The following is a 20,553-nucleotide window of genomic DNA, read 5'->3' as shown; positions in this document are numbered from 1 at the left end:
AGCAGCGCGATATAAAGATGTGTTTCTACGCTTTTAGACCGAGCGTGCGTTTCAAAAGCAACCTACAATCTTTCTTAACCGCAAGAAAGGTTTGGGCCCCAAAAGGAGGAAGCCTATGAGATATAGCCGCAATGTAGGGCTTGGTTTCAAAACACCACGTGAGGTAAGTGTTTCTTTCGTTAAAGAAGCCTAGCATGATCAGAAGTTTAACTTACCTGTTTACCTTACAGGCAATTGAAGGAACTTACATTGACAAGAAGTGTCCGTTTACCGGTAACATTTCTATACGAGGTCGCATTCTGACTGGTGTTGTGCAGAAAATGAAAATGCAACGGACAATTGTTATACGTAGAGATTACCTTCATTACATCAGGAAATATAATCGATTTGAGAAACGCCATCGGAACATGAGTGTTCACTTGAGTCCTTGCTTCAGGTTTGTGTCATGATTCTATATAGTTCATTTTGAGATTACTATTGTATGATGAGATTGACGACGGTCTTCTGAAGAACTATGTGAAGTAACTTATTCGTCTACTGACAAATATTTTACATTATCGGTATTTTAAATGGTAGGTAGTTCGTAGTATTTATGCTCCTTTCTGTTTCTTACAGAGACGTAGAAATTGGGGATGTGGTAACTATAGGTGAATGCAGGCCACTCAGTAAAACAGTTAGGTTTAATGTTTTGAAGGTTTCCAAAGGAACTGGTTCAAAGAAAAGTTTCAAGAAGTTTTAAGGTCATTGATGTTGTGGAACATCATGGTTAGTAATATTGAAAGTATATCAGTTGATATTAAATATTTGCATAATGATGAAAATAACGACGGTCTTCTGAATTTATAATATTGAAAGATATTTCGTTTTCTGAAGTTTTATAACATGATTTAAAATGTACTCGTGAAGTATTTGTATGAATAAATAATAATTCGTCTTTACTCTATTACAGGGAAGGATAACACCGTCGTAAATCGAAGGTTACAAAGACAAAAATTACCATCCTGATTTATGACTTGTAACATCTGAAATTAATAAATAAACATTTCTGTACAAAATTTTTTTTATTAAAATAGTGTGATTATTTTCCTTATGATATGGGTATGTTGCAATGATGGGAGGGATATTGAACGACATTTTTTTGTTAAAATATATATTTTTATAAATTTCAACGAGAAAAAACAGTTGTCTTATCAAAAGCATAATATACATAATTTTAACAGCGTCGTAATAAAATATTATCAAAATTCATATTTAGTATCACTATCTGTAATAAGAGAGTAACTTACACTTAGTCAATGTAACAACAGCATTGGATGTCAAATATATAAATCGATCGCAAATATCAAATACTCTCAATGGATTCATTCTTAGTATCATTAATACAAAGAAAGATTAAAAATTACTTAAACTACGCAATCTTTTAAAGCCTTATACACTTGAAAACGATAAATATATTTTGATATAATTCAAATGCCAATGAATACATCTTTGGCAATCTCGGTTTATGGTAAATCACATTTAATGATCAATGAAACAAAAACCGAAGCTCAGTAATACTCATTTGCATATGCAATAGCATATGCATTTAAGACCATTCTATAATGTATCAAACAGATATTTAATCACAAAGGCACAATGTATTATGCTGTTTAACAGTACCTTATAATTTTCATTTACTTAGAGTATCACGTTACTCGCTAAGTATTTTATTTATGCCAGTACTAACATGGTAATGGCAAATACTTGGAGATTCCAAATTTATCTGTTAATACAGTCTCACTCATTTGAATTAAAATAGTCTTTTATAAGCTTACATTAAGACAGCACATCCTGCAAATTTAGCAGCTTGTACTATATTTTTCCTCAGTGGAATACTAGTGATTAGCAGCTGAATGATTTTTAGATGAAAATTCAGCTATGTAAAGTATGTATATAATAGGACCTGCAAAACCTAATAAAAGGGAAAATCCAAGGAGTTGTGTCCAGGATAATCCACAATCATCACCAGAACATTTAAACGCGTCTGTTAAATGAGAGTTTTGTGTGTCACTTTCTGTCGTGGTAATTAATTGATCATTTTCTGAACTAGCAATTTCTAGAGTGTTAGAACTGTTATACGTTGACAAAGGTTCACACACTGAATTTAATATAATTGTATTGATTTCTGCTTTTGGCAACTCAGTCACAATTGTATCTCTTAATAACAGATTTGTTGTTACTGTACATTCTGTTTCTTTACTAGTTGTAGGTATGCTTACTTCACTTTGGTCTGTATATCCACTCTGATTGTTTTCGAGCGATTCAGTTAAGATAGAAAATGGTTGAATAGGTACCTTTATGAAGCGTCTTGCATATATTTCATTCTCTTTATGAATCTTGTTAATTCTCTTCAATTCTGATATCTATAAATACAACTAATGATTTAATTAAATTGTACTTTAATTCCTTATCTACTTCTTTGTTTATCATTACCGTGCATCTATATCGTAGTGCCAAAGCCTGCAACGTATCTTCTGCTTTAAGTTGAACAGTTATAACTTCCACTTTACGTGGCAATGATGTAGTCCTACTACGAGGTTGCAAGGATATGTTTTCTTCGTCTCCACTATTCTCATCATCCGAATACAACAAAACATAGTGTGGGGATCCTTCCCTCTGATTTCCTCGTTGATAAACCATCTGTCTGCAAGATACATCAAATTGTACACAAATTTTAAAATTAAGATTAAGCTCCAGTAAGATAGTATACAATGACAGATATAATTATAAACAAGAAATGAAATTAAACATAAATTGGTCAAACTTGTAACCTGTCAAATCTTGCTGTCAAATTGTCAAAAACTGTCTAGTTACCTCAGAACCTTTTATGCCTTGCGATCTGCTTAGCTACTTTGTATCGTTCATCGTTCAAGCATTGTTAAAACATAAACATATCGAGATAAAATTTGTTATCTAAATGCTTCGTCAGTCACATACCAAATCTGACTGCTCAACAGATTGAATAATACCACGAACCACGTATGAAGTATAAGATAGATTACTCGTGGACGGCATTTTCATGCGATATAAATAGAGGGATTATCGACAGTGGCTTAGTACAAAAAGGTACATCGATTTGACAGGTGGCGCATTTCTTTTCGAATCGTCAAAAAATGTTCTCACAGATAATTCTTTCTTTAAAAGGTGCTTATCTGTAAAATTTCACACAGATTAGAGCATAACGATTTTTTTTTTTCAAAGAGGGGAATTGATAATGGTTTTAAAGTCAAAACAGTTCAAAGTTAATTGATCTTGTATTACAAAGTAGTTCAATTCATTATAATCAATTAATAAAATCAACTACGTTAATTAAACTAAAAAGATACGCGTAGCGCCATCTAGCGGTAAAGTATAAGAACTAACGAAGCTGGTGTTCCAAAAGTGTGTAGTTCACCCCGTTCGCCAGAGAGATGGCGCTACTAGTTCAATTATTGAAAAAACGCAATTATTATGGATTTTATTGATTAATATGCTATATTTTTGTTAAACATTCATTAGTATGGACTTGATGGTCTTTGTAATGTATTCTGTGGGTCCGAACATGTGAATTATGTGTTCAGAACAAATCGCACACTGTACTGTAACTGGTCGCTGATACAGGGTTGATATAAGAGGTATAACAAATTCTTCGAGTTATCAAAAACTATTCTCACAGTCATGCTCTTTTGTACAAAAGAGCCTATGTGCACAGTTTTGCCAGTGTTAATTTATCGCTAAGGAACGTTGATAAATTAGAAAATGATAGGAACGTTGATAAATTAGAAAGCGATAAGACTGTTGATAAATTAGAAATTGATTCTGTAGGAGATAAGTTAGAAAACTGTTGAACATGAAAGAACGTTGGTTGATAAATCAGGGCTCCACATTTTCAATGCACAAAGAATCTCTGTTTCAAAAAACAGCACAACTTATGAAATTACTTATTGTTAATATAAATACTGAAGTATACAAATAAAATTTCATTCACAAACATTTATTGGAAGTACACTCATATTGTATGAACACTGAATAACTTAAAAGTTATCAAGTTAGACTTAATTAGAAGTTAACTTGATAGTTCAAAAGAAAGCATGAAGTACATTAATTAGTCAATTAAATTACAGCTGTGGCCTTCCTGTATTGTCCAAAGTGTTCCAAATATTGTTGAATGGTATCCAAGGGTTGATAAATATCGTTCATTCGGTTCTAAAAAAATAGATATACATGGTGATATGTATGCTATTATTAATATTCTTATGTAAAGGTAATAATTATTACCTGTAAATATTGTGGTGCTTGATTGGACACTGTAGATCCAAGGAACCCTTGCAAAAATTCACGCATCAATTCCCATGCACTTCCTGGAACAACGCAGGGTCTATACTCCACCTAGAACAAATTGAAAGAGGTAGAAAATCTTAGGTAAAATTTGAAAATTGTGGGATTTGGTAGTTGGGGGATTTGGAAATTGGGGAACTTGGAAATTGGGGGATTTGGAAATTGGGGAATTTGGAAATTAGGTAACTTGGTAGTTGGAGAATTTAGAAACTGGGGGATTTGGAAATTGGGGGATTTAGAAGTTGGGGAACTTGGAAATTGGGGAACTTGGTAGTTGGAGAATTTAGAAACTGGGGGATTTGGAAATTGGGGAACTTGGAAATTGGGTAACTTGGTAGTTGGAGAATTTAGAAACTGGGGGATTTGGAAATTGGAGAACTTGGAAGTTGGGGGATTTGGAAATTGGGGAATTTGGGAATTGGGGGATTTGGAAATTGGGGAATTTGGAAATTGGAGGATTTAGAAACTGGGGGATTTGGAAATTGGGAAACTTGGAAATTGGGGGATTTGGAAATTAGGTAACTTGGTAGTTGGAGAATTTAGAAACTGGGGGATTTGGAAATTGGGGGATTTGGAAGTTGGGGAACTTGGTAGTTGGAGAATTTAGAAACTGGGGGATTTGGAAATTGGGGAACTTGGAAGTTGGGGGATTTGGAAACTGGGGGATTTGGAAATTGGGGAACTTGGAAATTGGGGAATTTGGAAATTGGAGGATTTAGAAACTGGGGGATTTGGAAATTGGAGAACTTGGAAATTGGGTAACTTGGTAGTTGGAGAATTTAGAAACTGAGGGATTTGGAAATTGGGTAACTTGGTAGTTCAAGGATTTAGAAATTTGGAAGTTTGGAAATTTGGAAATTTGAAAATTTGGAAATTTGGAAATACAAAAATTTACAAATTTACAAATCTACAAAAACTAAACAAAATTAAACTGCTTAACTCCACGAACTGCAATCGCCCAAAAATGGCGCACTACAAAGAAAAATTCCGAAACCTCAGAACCACAGCAAGCTAGCGATAAAAAGATCGATCGCAGTTCCTTTCGCAGGCAGTTTCCCTTTTCCGGTCAAGATCATCTCGACAGGGTGTCAAAGGGTTTCGATAGCAACCGCAAGAAACAGATTACCTAACTTCTCTGAAAAGACCATTCTCCGATTTAGTATCCTATTGTGACCGTTTATTTATTACTAATACCAAAACTCGTAGAAAGTTTCCAGGTAATAAAATTATCCGTATCTGTATACCGAGTGGTCTAGGAGATTTTTCTTCTAGGGGAAGAAGATCGTAAGTTAGCCGATGGGTTGTAGTATTTCTTCCGGTGAAATTAATGGAGGAACACGGAGGTTTATCGTAACGTATGTCGTGTGAGGGTATAAACAGCGCTGTTATCGATACGAATGGCCACTACGAAGGATCGCTTTAGAGAGCAACACATTCGCTACGGACGAACTGTTTCCGGTTTGTAGAACGGAAGTTACACCATTGTGAAAGTTGACCGAGAAACATTTTATGCTTAACCCTTTTGCTGCCAATCGTTTATAAACAGCAAGTTATAATTATAAAAACTTTATTAAACCAGAAATTAAGCGATCGTATAAACACTTTGAGGTTAGGTTTGAGCTGTTACTTTAACCGGTTGACCGCCATGTTGAAAATTTTATTAGATTTTTTACTTCTAACAAGTTAAATATTTTCATAAAATTTTGTTACATTTTACAAGTTGTATTTTTAGTTAGGCAACAAATTTTTAATCGTAAGATTCGAATCGTAAGTCACGAGTTTAAACATTGCAAGGGGTTAAAAACCGCGCCCGAAAATAAGCAAAATTAGCAGACCTCGAGAGTTTAATTTGGGGAAATTATGAGAGTTCGAGGAGTTGTAGCGATTGCACTAATCAATCGATTATTCGAGCAGTGTTTCAGCAATTTTCAAGTTAAATCGCGAGTTAATTAGCAGCTCGGTTTCCTTCGGGAGCGGGCTGGTAACGAGTTTCGCGGAAATCAGCGAGCTAGACATCTGCCACGATTATTAATTCAACCGATTATCCGCTCGAGGAAAAGTTTCTCCGGTTCGAAAAGTTTCGGAGTTTCTTAAATGGAAAAGATGCCTGCTCTCTGATTCTTGCATTATTTTTTAGCCTAATTAGTTCGGGCTTCAGGCATCGCTCGAGGCAATGGCGAACTTATGGCGGTGGTACGAGTTCTGCTACCACACGGATAGCTTTATTTTTTTTTTATATATTATATTTGCAAAACCTCAAAAATATATCACATAATTTCGGAAATGTGAGTTACGTGCTCTTTGTCAATATTATAGTCTTTGAGACATCATAAACGTATAAATATTTGTCCACTTATAAATCACAATCCACTGTTAAATTATTGGGGATGTACAAAGAGAATTTCGTACGAAAATAATCAACGACTCTTGTTAACTGACAAATATCTCACTAATTGATCAGAATGTTTTCCAGAGGAATTTAGTTCAATATTTCCGTACAAATAATACAATTTTAATGTAAATAAATTGGAATGCAATGTGAAATTTCAATCGTAACAGCTATTGATTTGTAACAATGTATACAGGCTACGAGATATTCACGAAATTCTGTATTAAATTGTAACAGTGGAATTTTAGTAACTCGGTAAATATTTGAGAATTACTTACCTCGACGAGGACGCCTTTGAAATTCTGATTAATTGTCACGCTGCCAAGTTTCACGCAGAAATCGCCGATTTCGAATCGTGGACCTTTCGATTCCACCTTCTGCATCTTGTTTGTGTAAATGCTTGATATTTTGTACATTAATAGATCGAATAGTCCGTCGGCTATGAGTGGAACCACCTTGTTTCCTGATTCCAAAATGGCGAACACTGAGGCGGGCTGTTCGGAGTTGTGGAGAACGTGCAGTGTCCTTTGAACACCTGAAGAAAGAGAAAAATTCTTTTAATTCTGAGAGTTGGTTATCATACATTGATAATAATAATAAATTAACGTAGTGTAACAGTGTAATGTAACAGTAGAATTGTAGTGTAATAGTAGTAGTAGTAGTATTATAATTAAAATAATAGTATAACTAAAGTAAAGTACTAAGGTGAAACTAAAATAGTACTATAACAGAATAGTACAGTGGCACAGTAAAATGTGAGTATGAGGAAATAAATAGTATAATGTAACAGTAGAATTGTAGTACAACGGTAGTGGTAGTATTATAATTAAAATAATATTATAATAAAAGTAAAGTACTAAGGTGAAACTAAAATAGTACTATAACAGAATAGTACAGTGGCACAGTAAAATAAATGTGAATATGAGGAAATAAATAGTATAATGTAACAGTAGAATTGTAGTACAGCAGCAGTAGTAGTATTATAATTAAAATAATATTATAATAAAAGTAAAGTACTAAGGTGAAACTAAAATAGTACTATAACAGAATAGTACAGTGGCACAGTAAAATGTGAGTATGAGGAAATAAATAGTATAATGTAACAGTAGAATTGTAGTACAGCAGCAGTAGTAGTATTATAATTAAAATAGTATTATAATAAAAGTAAAGTACTAAGGTGAAACTAAAATAGTACTATAACAGAATAGTACAGTGGCACAGTAAAATAAATATGAATACGATGAACTGCCAAAGTACTAAAATAGTAGTGCGCCTGTAAAACAACGAATATAATAAAACAGCTTAATAAAAGAGAAATGTTAGAAAAATCCTCGAAAATCCGTGAAAAATGAACGGATACGCAATATCGTTTTTCGAGCGTAGCACGATACCGCGAACGCAGCAATTTCTGTTTGAATTAAAAAGGAAGAATCACCGATGGTGGCCAATTAATGGTAACCATCCGAAACGAGCGTGAGCTCTCGAGCGTGTAACGATCACGAAGGAAGAAAAACGTGATACCGCGACAATTTCGCGTCGACGAGATAATAAGAGCAAATCGATTCTATCGTTTTTGCATTCGGATTTCGAGTTGGATGTAAGCGACCGTGTCATCGCCAGCCATTTCATGACAGGATTACAGTCAATTAATTAAAACGGACGAGACGGTGACACGGTTCATGCACGGAATAATAAAATCCGACAGAATCCGATTACACTTGAATGACGTACAAATCTGACGGGTAATGAACGAAATTACGCATTTCCACTGAATCATTATTACGTTTCGAAATGGTATATTGCCTTTTGGAGAATGTACACGTTATCTGTGTTAAATAATACGCTTTGGTGGGGTCGATTTCAAAAGAAACGTAACGTAATATTTTTAGTTGGTTTCATGCGGTACATTTTCACATATGTCGATACGTATGGTTCTTGTTATACTATAACGTATATCGTGTAACTATAACTGTATAACTATGCATATAACTAGGTAACTATATAACTATTCACATAACTATACATCCAACTATGTAACTATATAACTATATAATCATAGTCACCTTAAGTGGCAAACAGCATATGTGCAAATCGACATGTAAAAATAAAATAGTCTGTTATATAGTCGAGCATGAAAGTCAGCACGCGTTATATTGCCATAAAACACAATTCAATAACAGTAGCATCGTCATGTGAGGTAATTGTAACGCATAGAAATTGTTACGTGTAAAGATTACGACGAGTGCAAATCACAACATGTTATATTGCCAAGAGTGGAAATCGTTGCGAGTGGCAGATGCCTCGCGTTATATGGCCATATGCAAAAATCACTACAAGTATAATTCCTGACGAGTGGAAATGGCTATACGATATATTGCCAAGTGTGGTAATCGTTACAAATGGAAGTTGCCTTGCGCTATATCGCCATTAGCAGAAATCACTATAAGTAGAATTGCCGGCGAGTGGAAATAGTTACACGTTATATTGCCAAGCGTAGAAATCGTTGCGAGTGGCAGTTACCTCGCGTTATATCGCCATATGCAGAAATCACTACAAGTAGAATTCCTGACGAGTGAAAATGGCTACACGTTATATTGCCAAGGGTGGAAATCGTTGCAAATGGAAGTTGCCTCGCACTATATCGCCATATGCAGAAATCGTTACGAGTGGAAGTTGCCTCGCGTTATATTGCCATATGTCGAAATTGCCACAAATAGAAATATCAACGAGTAAAAATGGTCACACGTTATATTGTCGCGTAAAATCATGTAATTGAAACTCACCTCGCGTTATATCGCCATATATAGAAATCGCAAGGAGTAGAAATTCCGACAAGTGAAAAATCGTCACAGATTATATCACTACACATGGAAATCGTTGCGAGTGGAACCTCGCGTTATATCGCCATATGTAGAAATTGTTACAAATAAAAATTCTAACGATTGAAAATGGTCACACGAATCTAGTGACGCGTTATATCGCCACGCGTGTACATCGCTCCGTGAATGACTAACCATACCCGGCGTTAATAATGAAAGGGTTAATAGTGGACAGTGTGTACGATGTGCGAACTGCACTGAATATTCATAATTCAGGCAACAACCCCTGAGCCGGTTCGTTCGCATAATAGCAGGCTATTGGCGCGCGCAACCACGCGAACATGAATTATTTATGGGGTAAATTATAAGGCACCCTCTCCGCCTCGTCAAATGACAAAACTCTTAATTGCGGATCACGTTAACCGCCGACAGTTTTATGCGCTTTAATTGTACACCACTTGCGCTTTTATTTATCGCCATCGCCGATCGAGGTTGGCGTCATAAACGGTTAAAGGGGAATGCTGTCGATGATGGATCAAAAGATTGAATTTTTTCCTCTTCGAACAGAGGGTCTCGTAAAAATCGAACATCCGTCGATAAAACGCATCCGCAATACGCGCCTGTTATACTCGCTGACCTATTTTCCCTCGTAATTCGCTGAAAACAATGCAGGCTACGATACTGATTAACGAACGGGCTGATTAGAAGGAGACCACCCACCCTCTTTTCTTCACACTTTCTGGGCTAGTTCGCCAACTCGTACGACTCTCACGCGTCGCAGCTTTTTTGTATTCGATATTCTGACATTAAAAATTTTTCCTTTCTCAAATTTATTAATTGTCAAATATCCACATACTGAAATATTTACGCGAGGCAACTGCCACTCGCAACGATTTCTACGCTTGGCAATATAACGTGTAACTATTTCCACTCGCCGGCAATTCTACTTGTAGTGATTTTTGCATATGGCGATATAGCGCGAGGCAACTTCCATTTGCAACGATTTCCACAATTGGCAATATAACGTGTAGCCATTTCCACTCGTCAGGAATTCTACTTGCAGTGATTTTTGCATATGGCGATATAACGCGAGTTTCTGCCACTCGCAACGATTTTTACGCTTGGCAATATAACGTGTAACTATTTCCACTCGCCGGCAATTCTACTTGTAGTGATTTCTGCATATGGCGATATAACGCGAGGCAACTTCCACTCGCAACGATTTCAACATACAGCAATATAATGCGAGGCAACTTCCACTCGCGACGATTTCCACTCTTGGCAATATAATATGTAACTATTTCCACTCGTTGGTAATTCTACTTGTGATTTTTACATACGGCGATATAACGCGCGGCAACTGCCACTCGCAACGATTTCTGCGCCTGGCAATATAACGTGTAACTATTTCCACTCGCCGGCAATTCTACTTGTAGTGATTTCTGCATATGGCGATTTAGCGCGAGGCAACTTCCATTTGCAACGATTTCCACACTTGGCAATATAACGTGTAGTCATTTTCACTCGTCAAGAATTCTACTTGTAGTGATTTTTGCAAATCTCTAAAGTTACTGTTGGTGCAATCTCTCTAGGCTACAAATAGCCTACGACAAATTAATCTTATTTTTCTAAATATTACAGAAACCCGTGTACGAATTCGCGCGAGAACGCAAGCGTTTCTCAAAGTTTGCACAGACATCGGTTACCTTTTTGCTAATAAGTATAGGGATATCGAGTTTATAAACTTTTAGCAGGCGCATCGTCGATCGGGCTGGTAGCAGCTGGGACTTTTAATAAAGCGATCGCAAATCTTGTCGGTCGATGAAGCGAGCACCAAGAGAAAAGTGACCCTCTCGATGAGCCTCTCTCTCTTTTTCTATCGGTGTCTCTTTTTTCGTCTCTCGTGTCTTATTCCCTTCGATTATAACAACGTAAAAGATATTCCTTCGAATAGTTCGCCAACTATTGACTTTGATAATAATGTTAGGGCTTTAAGAAGAAAGCTCCAACGATGTCGAAAGTTCAGTTGCTGATCGATAAAGTACTCGAGCCTTTTCATTTTCTTGCCGACAATCTTTATTTTAATATTGCTTCTCGATGAAAATTCAGATTTGAAGAGTTAAACATTTTTATTCTTTTGTTGGTTGTTTAAATATTTCTGCATTGGAAGGTTTAAGAAGATTTAGGAGCTGTTGCTTTTAAAATAAATGTATATATGATTTTATTTATAGTAAAAAAATTCTGAAACCATACAAGCCTGTGAAGTATTTTTTTTACATTAAATTGTAGTTAAAATAATTTAATACAGCATCCATAGTCAAATTTTCTTGTAACCATAAGTAATTTTTGTTCAACACTAAACCTTTATAAACTATGCAAGCTATGTAAAGTTTCAATTGTACGCTCCATTAAAAATGACAATATGCCCCATTAAAAACTGTAATATACTCCACTAAAATCCCTGAAAAACTATGAACTGACACAGAGTGAATAAAAATCCGAAAAAGTGAATTTTCCAACGAACAACACTCGCAGCGTACAACATCGAGGATCGTTTTGGCTGGTCGACAAAAAGCATCGACCGAAGTCTATGTTCACCCTTTTCGTTCTCGCCCCTCGAGAGCACGTGACGCAAACAGACAGCACCATGATCCCATTGTGTTTCGCGTCCCTCTCGGGGCCGAAAAATCTCGTCATGGGGTACGGAACTTCATTGTCGAGCAATTTATCCTGCATTCAAGCATCGACCGATACGTTGAATCCTTTTGTGGGCGTGCCTCCCCAGTCCTCGCCTAGCTTTTTATCACGGTCTTTAATTCGCTATGCCATGGTACTTGTGGCCTCGTCATCTCGTCCGATCGAACGTATTAACCTTCTAAATACGAGAGGCGTATACCACGGAAGTAACTTATTTATGAACGACAGATTTTGGGGCTTGAAGTTGATTTTCCTCAGCTAGCTATTGTTATTAGGTTCTTTGTGTACTTTAATTGTTAGTTCAAACTTTTTAACTTTTGCAATGGGTCTGAAATTCATTTTAGAGACTTTTTTAATTCTGCTTTCACGAGGCAGATGGTGAAATACGTCGGAGGTACTTGGACCAAATCAGAAGCTACCCGATGCATTTTAAGGGTAGAAGTCGGTTTGCTATAGAACAAATTGCTATTGTTTTGCAATTATGTTCTTTGTACGTAGAGTATGGATTTCAAATACAATTGTTAGTTCAAAATTTCTAACTTTTGCAATAGGTCTGAAATTCATTTTAGAGACTTTTTTTAATTCTGCTTTCACGAGGCAGATGGTGAAATACGTCAGAGGTACTTGGACCAAATCAGAAGCTACCCGATGCATTTTAAGGGTAGAAGTCGGTTTGCTATAGAACAAATTGCTATTGTTTTGCAATTATGTTCTTTGTACGTAGAGTATGGATTTCAAATACAATTGTTAGTTCAAACTTTCTAACTTTTGCAATAGGTCTGAAATTCATTTTAGAGACTGTTTTTAATTCTGCTTTCACGAGGCAGATGGTGAAATACTGTCGGAGGTACTTGGACCTAATCCGAAGCTGCCCGATGCATTTTAGGGGTAGAAGTTGGTTTGCTATAGAACAAATTGCTATTGTTATGCAATTATGTTCTTTGTACGTAGAGTATGGATTTCAAATACAATTGTTAGTTCAATCTGTTAATTTGAAGAATGTATCCAAAATCTATTTGATGTTAAAATACGTTAAATACCAGGACAAAGTCGGAAGCATTGAACCAAACATAAGTCCAACTGTTTCAAATCCGCGAATGGGGTTAATCAGAGTTACAATTCGAATTTTCCATAAAACATTAAAATCCCATTGTCGCAGTCTTGCAAAGTTAGCAGCGAGAAAATTACCGCGGCACAATGGACTTACCGGGGTAATTAGCGAACGAAGCTCCTCAATTTCGAGCTGCGCTAATAAACCCGATTGGATTTCGCCGTTTCAAAGCTGGCCCAAATTTGCCTCGATATCCTTGCCTTTCACCGAGCTTTCATCGCTCTCGAATTCGTAACCCTTTAATCCGAACGAATAGAATCGGTCTTCCGCGCTTTCTCTCCCGTTACAATATCGGCTCTCTAAGACGGACATAATAAACCCCGGAGACGGAGATAAATGATAAAGTGGACACTGGCTCCTTTCATACGAACAATCGATTTTGATTGCGTATACTGCTGGCTCGACTAATTGCTTCGATTGCCTGTCAGGTGTTCACACCGTTCGCGTGCTCGATACTTGCCAACATGAAAATTACGTTTTCAAATGGGAAAGATCTTACGTTCTCTGTGTTTAAATTTCACTAGTTTTTATTTCTTTTATTGATATTGAGCTTGAACTGCAATTTTCTAGGCAGCTGCGTCACAGCTAGCTAATTATTGTTACAAGTAGGGCAACTAAAGAAAGTTGAAATGTTAAGCACAATTTACGTTCAGTAGAATTGTTCTCAAAATTCAATTGCAGGGAAAATACGAGTTGCACATTTCAAATGCAGTGTGCGTCACCAGTGCGTCATCAGTGCGTCACCAATGCATTATTAGTCCGTCACTAGTGTGTCATTAATGGGTTATCGGGTTATCAGTGCGTCACCAATGTTATAAATGCGTCACCAGTGTCAACAGTGCGTCACCATTGGGTTATCAGTGCGTCACTAGTGTGTCATCAGTGCGTCACCAATGAGTTAACAGTGCATCACCAGTGCGTCACCAATGGGTTATCAGTGCGTCACCATTGGGTTATCAGTGCGTCACCATTGGGTTATCAGTGCGTCACCAGTGCGTCACCAATGGGTTATCAGTGCGTTACCAATAAGTTATCAGTGCGTCACCAGTGCGTCACCAATGGGTTAACAGTGCGTCACCAATAGGTTATCAGTGCGTCGCCAATGGGTTATCAGTGCGTCACCATTGGGTTATCAGTGCGTCACCAGTGCGTCTCCAGTGCGTCAACAGTGCGTCACCAATGCGTCACCAATGGGTTATCAGTGCGTCACCATTGGGTTAACACTGCGTCACCAATGCGTCACCAATGCGTCACCAATGCGTCACCAATGCGTCACCAATGTGTCACCAATGGGTTATCAGTGCGTCACCAATGCGTCATCAATGCGTTACCAGTGCGTCACCAGTGCGTCACGACATTGTACGCTAACATACACATACTCCAAGTATCTATACCTGTTTATAGAACATCTATAAATCCTTAGTTTTGTTCATAAAATAAATATGTTCAAGATTAATATGCATACATCAATTTGCACCCTCCATAACGAAAAAGCCTGCACCCTCCCCGTCGAAAAACCCGCAAGTCTCAAGGGAATTTCCCTGTAAACAGCAGAATAATATTTCCACGTCGCGTCGAGTCGAATCGACACAAGGGTTAAAGAAAGCCCTCAAACCGCGACACAAAGTTGGTCGCTAATCATACACGAGTCCGAACGGGGTAGATTTCACGTGGAAGTGTCGAGATGGCCCGTTTCGTCGTGGAAAACGGTCCTCGTCGTTCTGCGACCAGTAGAGATGGGGTTGAAAGCGTTGCGCAGGGGGTTTCGTTGCGCGACGCCACAGCCAACCCCGACCGTAGTATCTAGGGGGCTGTTTTCTCCCTCTCAGTTGGCCGCGATTCAGCGCCGGGTGTATGTCCCGTTCGTCGCGGCTCCGTCACACGCGAAAACATCAACGATTTCGTACGATTTTCACCCTCTTACGGTGTCCATCCCCCCGAGTGACCAGTGTAAACTGCCCGGAGAAAGGAGATCGAAAGTGGTTCCATTTACAGAAGTTATGTTAATTATCTAGTAGGAGACCGAGTGTAAATAAGCTTTCGGATTCCCATCGGACGTTTCCGTCGCGATTGATTGCGTTAAAGAGGAACAGCTCCCAAATCGGAGGAAGGTAGACGAGAGTCTAAATGATCGAGGATGCGCGATTATTGAGCCGGGTCGAATGGAGAGCGCGCTATGGGAGCGAATTTCCATAGGATCCTGGAGCAACTGCGAGGCGCATCCAGGGTGCAGCTCGGGAACGGGAGGATGAGACGTCTCCAGGAAACGGCTACATCGAACAATCGATCGCTGCTTCGACGATAATTGCTAAAGCCGTTGCGGCACGCTATCTTGCACGGTTCCGAGGGGTTAATGCGTTCCGAAGGGGTTGCTCGAACGTCGTGGCTGATCGAGGATGAAAGGCACGCGTGACTCCTGAGGGAACCGGATCAACGCGTTTCCAAACCGAAAATCGGTGAAATCGAAAGTGCGAGTGCTCCGACGGTGCCATCGGTTTTCGATAGTTTACCATTGTTTACTTTCCGAAGATTCTGTTCGATTATTAATTTCCAACGAAGAATCATTTCCGAGCGAAAACGTTTTTCCAATTTTCGATCGGCCAACTTGACCGATGATTAAAACATAAATCGAGCAGCAAGTTTCGGGCGGTCGATTATCAGGAAACACGGTGCATCCGGGGAAAAACGCGTGTCGTACATGCATCGCTTTAGTAGGTCAGCCCGGAGGGGAGAAGAAAGTTTGTAAACTTGAGGGATGTTCGGAACCCTTTTCGATACGTTGCGTAAACATTGGAAATATCTGAACGATTTGTGATTGTTCTCAGTGATAGCATTTGAATGAAGAATTCAGAGGAAAAATTACAGGAATTGCCAACTATTTTCAATCTCTGATTAAGATCTGTTCTAAGATCTGCATTTGCTAAAATATACTGTGAAAGAACGTGGAAGTTGAAGCAAATTTTGAGGGTGAAATTCGCAACTATTTTTAATCCTTAACAATATCCAAACATTGTTTGATTGAATCCTTGAACATATTTGAAGAAAAGGATACCGAGTACCCAAAACTACGTGTGCTCAAACTACATGCGTGTTTGCAACTATTTTTAATCGCTAACAATATTCAAACAACATTGTTTGATCCTTGAGAACATACTTGAAGAAAAGGATACAGAGTACCCAAAACTACATGCGTGTTTGCAACTATTTTTAATCGCTAACAATATTCAAACACCATTGATCCTTGAGAATTTCAACAAAGTAAAAAAAAATCGGTGCGAAACTTGCAACTATTTTTAATCTAACCGAATTAAAATTCAAAGCGACCACTGAACATTCAATGAACCCGATAGAATTTTAAAGATCCAACCATAGAAGAGTCACTACGAAAGCGTAGCTGCAAGCGAGGGAAATTTGCAACATTGATCCGGTAATTGAAATCTAAAGCGGTCACCGAACTTTTTCAAGATCAAATTCAAGCTCATAAGAAGGAAAGTTGTTGCGGAAGAAATTAGGAATGATGCATAGAGTGTGAACTGTGATGAGGGTGGTGGTGAGTCTTGTCGAAAGCGGGGCGAGGTGATTATTCGGCACTGCGGATACGTTGACGAGTCGATGCAGCCGGACTGCACGGTTCGTCCACATTTTCCTCGTCCTCCTTCTTGCGACAAGTCTGACGACCGGAAGGCCTGAATGACGCCTATCGAGAGGCAAGGACTCTGTTACGTGGAATCGCGAGCTGGCACGCTTTTAATTTACTTTCTTGTTTAAGTAAAATAGGAATAGGTATTTCTCAGGTGTAGGAACTTAGAGGGTGGAAAAATGTGAGAATCTGCAAGTTTTGATGTTTACTAATTGTTTTATTGAAGTTTTGAATTTTTAAATCATAAGGTCTTCAATTTTCTGATTTCTATATTTTTATATTTTTATGTCTTTAATTGGCGGACTTATAGGTCATGACCTTGTTTAATTTTCTAGTGACCAAGTTGTCTTTGTAAGAGCATAAGTACTCAACTTTGCAAGTCGCAAAATATTCAAACTTTCAAATGTCCAAGTCCTTTTCTCAGGAATCTAAATACTCAACTTTGCAAGTCTCAAAATGTTCAAACTTTCAAATGTCCAAGTCTTCTTCTCAAGACCCTAAGTACTCAACTTTGCAAGTCCCAAAATGTTCAAACTTTCAAATGTCCAAGTCTTCTTCTCAAGAGCCTAAGTACTCAACTTTGCAAGTCCCAAAATGATCAAACTTTCAAACGTCCATGTCCTCTGTCTGAGATCCTAAGTACTCAAATTTGCAAGTCCCAAAATATTCAAACTTTCAAATGTCCAAGTCCCCTTCTCAAGAGCCTAAGTACTCAACTTTGCAAGTCCCAAAATGTTCAAACTTTCAAATATCCAACTCCTCTTCCCAAGAGCCTAAGTACGCAACTTTGCAAGTCCCAAAATGATCAAACCTCCAAATATCCAACTCCTCTTCCCAACAACCTCCTCAAGTTCTCAAGTCCCAAAATTTGCCAAATCTCCAGATTTAACTTTCGATCCCCATCTTCCTAAATTTCCAAATCCCTGCAGCAATTTATAAAGTTCATCGAACGCGAAAAAAGGAAAGCTTTGTGATAAGTAGAGAATTTTTCCGTGACGCATCCCCGGCCTCTTCCCGTCGAGTTATACTCGACGAGATGTAACGGAGGGGTTTATCGGCCGACTTAATGGAAGGATTATTGGTTCGCGTGAACCTGGAACGCTTTGGGAACACGTAGCCATCTTCCACGCGGTGCAGAGCGGCTTTCGTTTCGCGTTGCACGATCGATCGATGAATTTAATCTGCGCAAACAGCGGATGGTCCGTCGTTATCGATAGCTGCACGGATCTCCCAGACCTTATTCATCTTCCGATCGTTTCCACGAACTTACTATCCTTGAAAGTACTTTTAACGGCTTTCTTATCGTTGTCATTCTTTCAAATTGAACGTTGCTGCTTTTTACAATGATCTTTTGCGAGATCTGCTTTTGGAAAGATCTTTGTACTATATCTTCTCATCAACGATCATTTAAAATCATCTTCTCATCAATGTTCGTTTAAAATCATCTTCTCATCAACGTTCATTTAAAATCATCTTCTCATCAATGTTCATTTAAAAACTAACATAAATGTGACACTGGTACAGAATTTATAAGTACAGATGAATGTATGTCTCTGATAGGATCTAGCACAGGGGTTCTAGGATCCATGCAAGATACTAGAGATCTGGGTCAGAGAAAAATATCTGATCCACGTGTCAAGCTTGATACCTTTCTGAACTCTAAACAAAGCTGCCTTTCTTCACTATTTTGGAACAAACAACCGAAATAAATGAAAAAATTAGCATAGAACGTACACAGTATCCTACACAAGTATCACTTATTAACGAGGCTTCATTCTACTTCCCACAGCAAAGCTTGACTTTCCAATTATGGGAACTTTTATCGCCGGCTAATTAAACCGATTACCGAGAAACTCGGATAATTCTAAACGAAGTTTGATCAATCTGAATGTTTGAAAATTCGCCCGGGGATAGAAGTTTAATTAGGAAACGTCGAACTTGGCCACGAAATTCCCAGTCGCGAACAATAATTTAAATTAATCACCGGCGCAGATACAACTGATTTAATGCGCGGCTTAATCTAGGCGCTGACACGTTCAGCGCGAGACTCACGATGAGTTACGGCAATTCACGCGCAAGACAGGATCCATTTACAATGGAGACATTTACAGATTAGCCGTGCACATGTACCTGTGTGAATTCGCTGCTACAGTGCTTTGTTACCGCATTCGATTTTATTTAGAAAATTTTCGGAGAGGATTTAATAGAGCAGTTATTTAGAACGGGTGCATTTTTACTACACAAAACTATATGAAGGCACTTTAAGGTCACTGAAATTTTAACCTGAAACTTGGTCGAAAAGTTAGGATCATTTCACAATCTTTTGGACAATGTTCAAAAAATTCAGACCTTGGGCAACCTTGTCAGCTTTGTCGCCATGATACGTCGAAATGGTCTCTCCCATGAAAAAAGCTCACATAACATTTTTTGTAGAGAATTTCTCAAGCTACAAATTTCGTAATAACCATTTCTGCCGTAGAACCGACCGATAACGAGATATTCGCAGATACCCCTTGATACACTCCACAAAGCACCCACTTTGGATCAATGAGGACTTTTGACTTGTTCTTCAAAGCTACTTTTCACGAACGAATTAAGAGTACCAGTACATCAATATCTAAATAGAAGTGCACTTAAAAATGTACAGTGCATACAAAAGAAATTAAAAGTCTGTAATTAAAGCATCTTCGGACCAGTGTTCTCAAATTTTTTCAACCGCGAAAGTGTGAATCTTAACCAAAGTACGAATTAAACGGTGCCTCTGTAGGTGAAAACGTACGGAGCTATTCCCTTTAAAAGGGGTCGTGTGCGAGAGGACAATAGTGCGCGAGGATTCGCAAATTGCAGTCGGTGCACGTCGATCTCCGCGGATCGAAGGAGAGCAAACAGTCGTTCGTGCGTGCACGACAAATTCTCGATTTAACTTGTCGATTTTTCGACGGGAGTCGCTCGTAAAAAGGGTATGGTCCTATGGGAACGATAAGGAGTTTCCGCTGGGTCGAATCCGTTCGTCGGCTTAAGGTGGGTCAAGATCACCGTGTCGCGGTCAGAAAATTTCTCGACCTCTTTCGCTCTGACATAGTTTCTGTTGTGTGTCGTAGAGTTTGGGATTTTTGGAGATCATTGAGGTGGGGGTGGTTCGAATGGGATCTGATAGGTGTATTAATTAATTATTGGGTGTGATCCTAATGCAAATTAGGAGATTTGAAAATTTCTATCTTTGCAATTTTAATGCAAGATAAGTGTCTTACAACATGCAGAGTAAATCAAATTTTAATAATGTCAGACCTAACCTTCCTACGTGATTACACTGAAGAGTGACATCAGTGACAATATTGCAGTAAAGTTGTAAATATTAATTTGCTTTTGACGATAAAATTGTGGATACTGAAATTACATTAAAATCGAAGACGATACTTGAAAGGCTGGCTAAGCAATTAAATCCAGTAAATGTCACAGAAGACTTTAACGACACGGTAATTGTTTAATGAATAAGTGAAGTAGCGTCGCGTAAATGTCAACGCAAACACGATTAACATCG

At 38.1% G+C, this 20,553-nt stretch overlaps 3 protein-coding genes across 6 annotated transcripts in view; 1 reads left to right on the top strand and 2 right to left on the bottom strand.

The window, feature by feature from the left end:
• RpS11 (ribosomal protein S11) overlaps window positions 1-1,055 on the top strand; it is a 352,472-nt gene extending 351,417 nt beyond the window's left edge. For 2 of the 3 annotated variants that reach the window (XM_076536282.1, XM_003700298.3), the window contains exons 2-5: window positions 38-163; window positions 231-436; window positions 616-765; window positions 950-1,055. In XM_076536282.1, coding sequence (XP_076392397.1) covers window positions 116-163; window positions 231-436; window positions 616-739 — 378 coding nt within the window. In that variant the 5' untranslated portion in view covers window positions 38-115 and the 3' untranslated portion in view covers window positions 740-765; window positions 950-1,055. Of the gene's footprint in view, window positions 1-35; window positions 164-230; window positions 437-615; window positions 766-949 lie in introns of all 3 variants that reach the window. The other variant, XM_076536281.1, reaches the window with a different exon arrangement.
• A 247-nt stretch (window positions 1,056-1,302) lies between these two features.
• LOC100876969 (lysM and putative peptidoglycan-binding domain-containing protein 3) lies at window positions 1,303-3,179 on the bottom strand. Of its 2 annotated transcripts, none has more exons than XM_076536277.1 (3): window positions 2,811-3,179; window positions 2,473-2,683; window positions 1,303-2,402 (listed from the first exon to the last, which is right to left on the bottom strand). In XM_076536277.1, exons 2-3 carry the CDS (start codon window positions 2,677-2,679, stop codon window positions 1,875-1,877), a joined length of 735 nt encoding a protein of 244 aa, XP_076392392.1. In that variant the 5' UTR covers window positions 2,680-2,683; window positions 2,811-3,179; the 3' UTR covers window positions 1,303-1,874. The 2 variants fall into 2 exon arrangements, with proteins under 2 accessions (XP_076392392.1, XP_003700347.1); XM_003700299.3 differs by having other exon boundaries at window positions 2,854-3,167.
• Window positions 3,180-3,996: 817 nt separating this feature from the next.
• Window positions 3,997-20,553, bottom strand: part of LOC100877192 (Mediator complex subunit 20) — a 149,841-nt gene continuing 133,284 nt past the window's right edge. The window contains exons 3-5 of the mRNA XM_003700301.3: window positions 7,024-7,280; window positions 4,297-4,407; window positions 3,997-4,224 (exon numbers count right to left, since the gene is read on the bottom strand). Coding sequence (XP_003700349.1) covers window positions 4,132-4,224; window positions 4,297-4,407; window positions 7,024-7,280 — 461 coding nt within the window. The 3' untranslated portion in view covers window positions 3,997-4,131. The remainder of the gene's footprint in view (window positions 4,225-4,296; window positions 4,408-7,023; window positions 7,281-20,553) is intronic.

This window comes from Megachile rotundata, chromosome 10 (assembly GCF_050947335.1).
Source record: "Megachile rotundata isolate GNS110a chromosome 10, iyMegRotu1, whole genome shotgun sequence".
NCBI lineage: Eukaryota > Metazoa > Arthropoda > Insecta > Hymenoptera > Megachilidae > Megachile > Megachile rotundata.
This window is presented reverse-complemented; position numbering and strand designations above follow the sequence as displayed.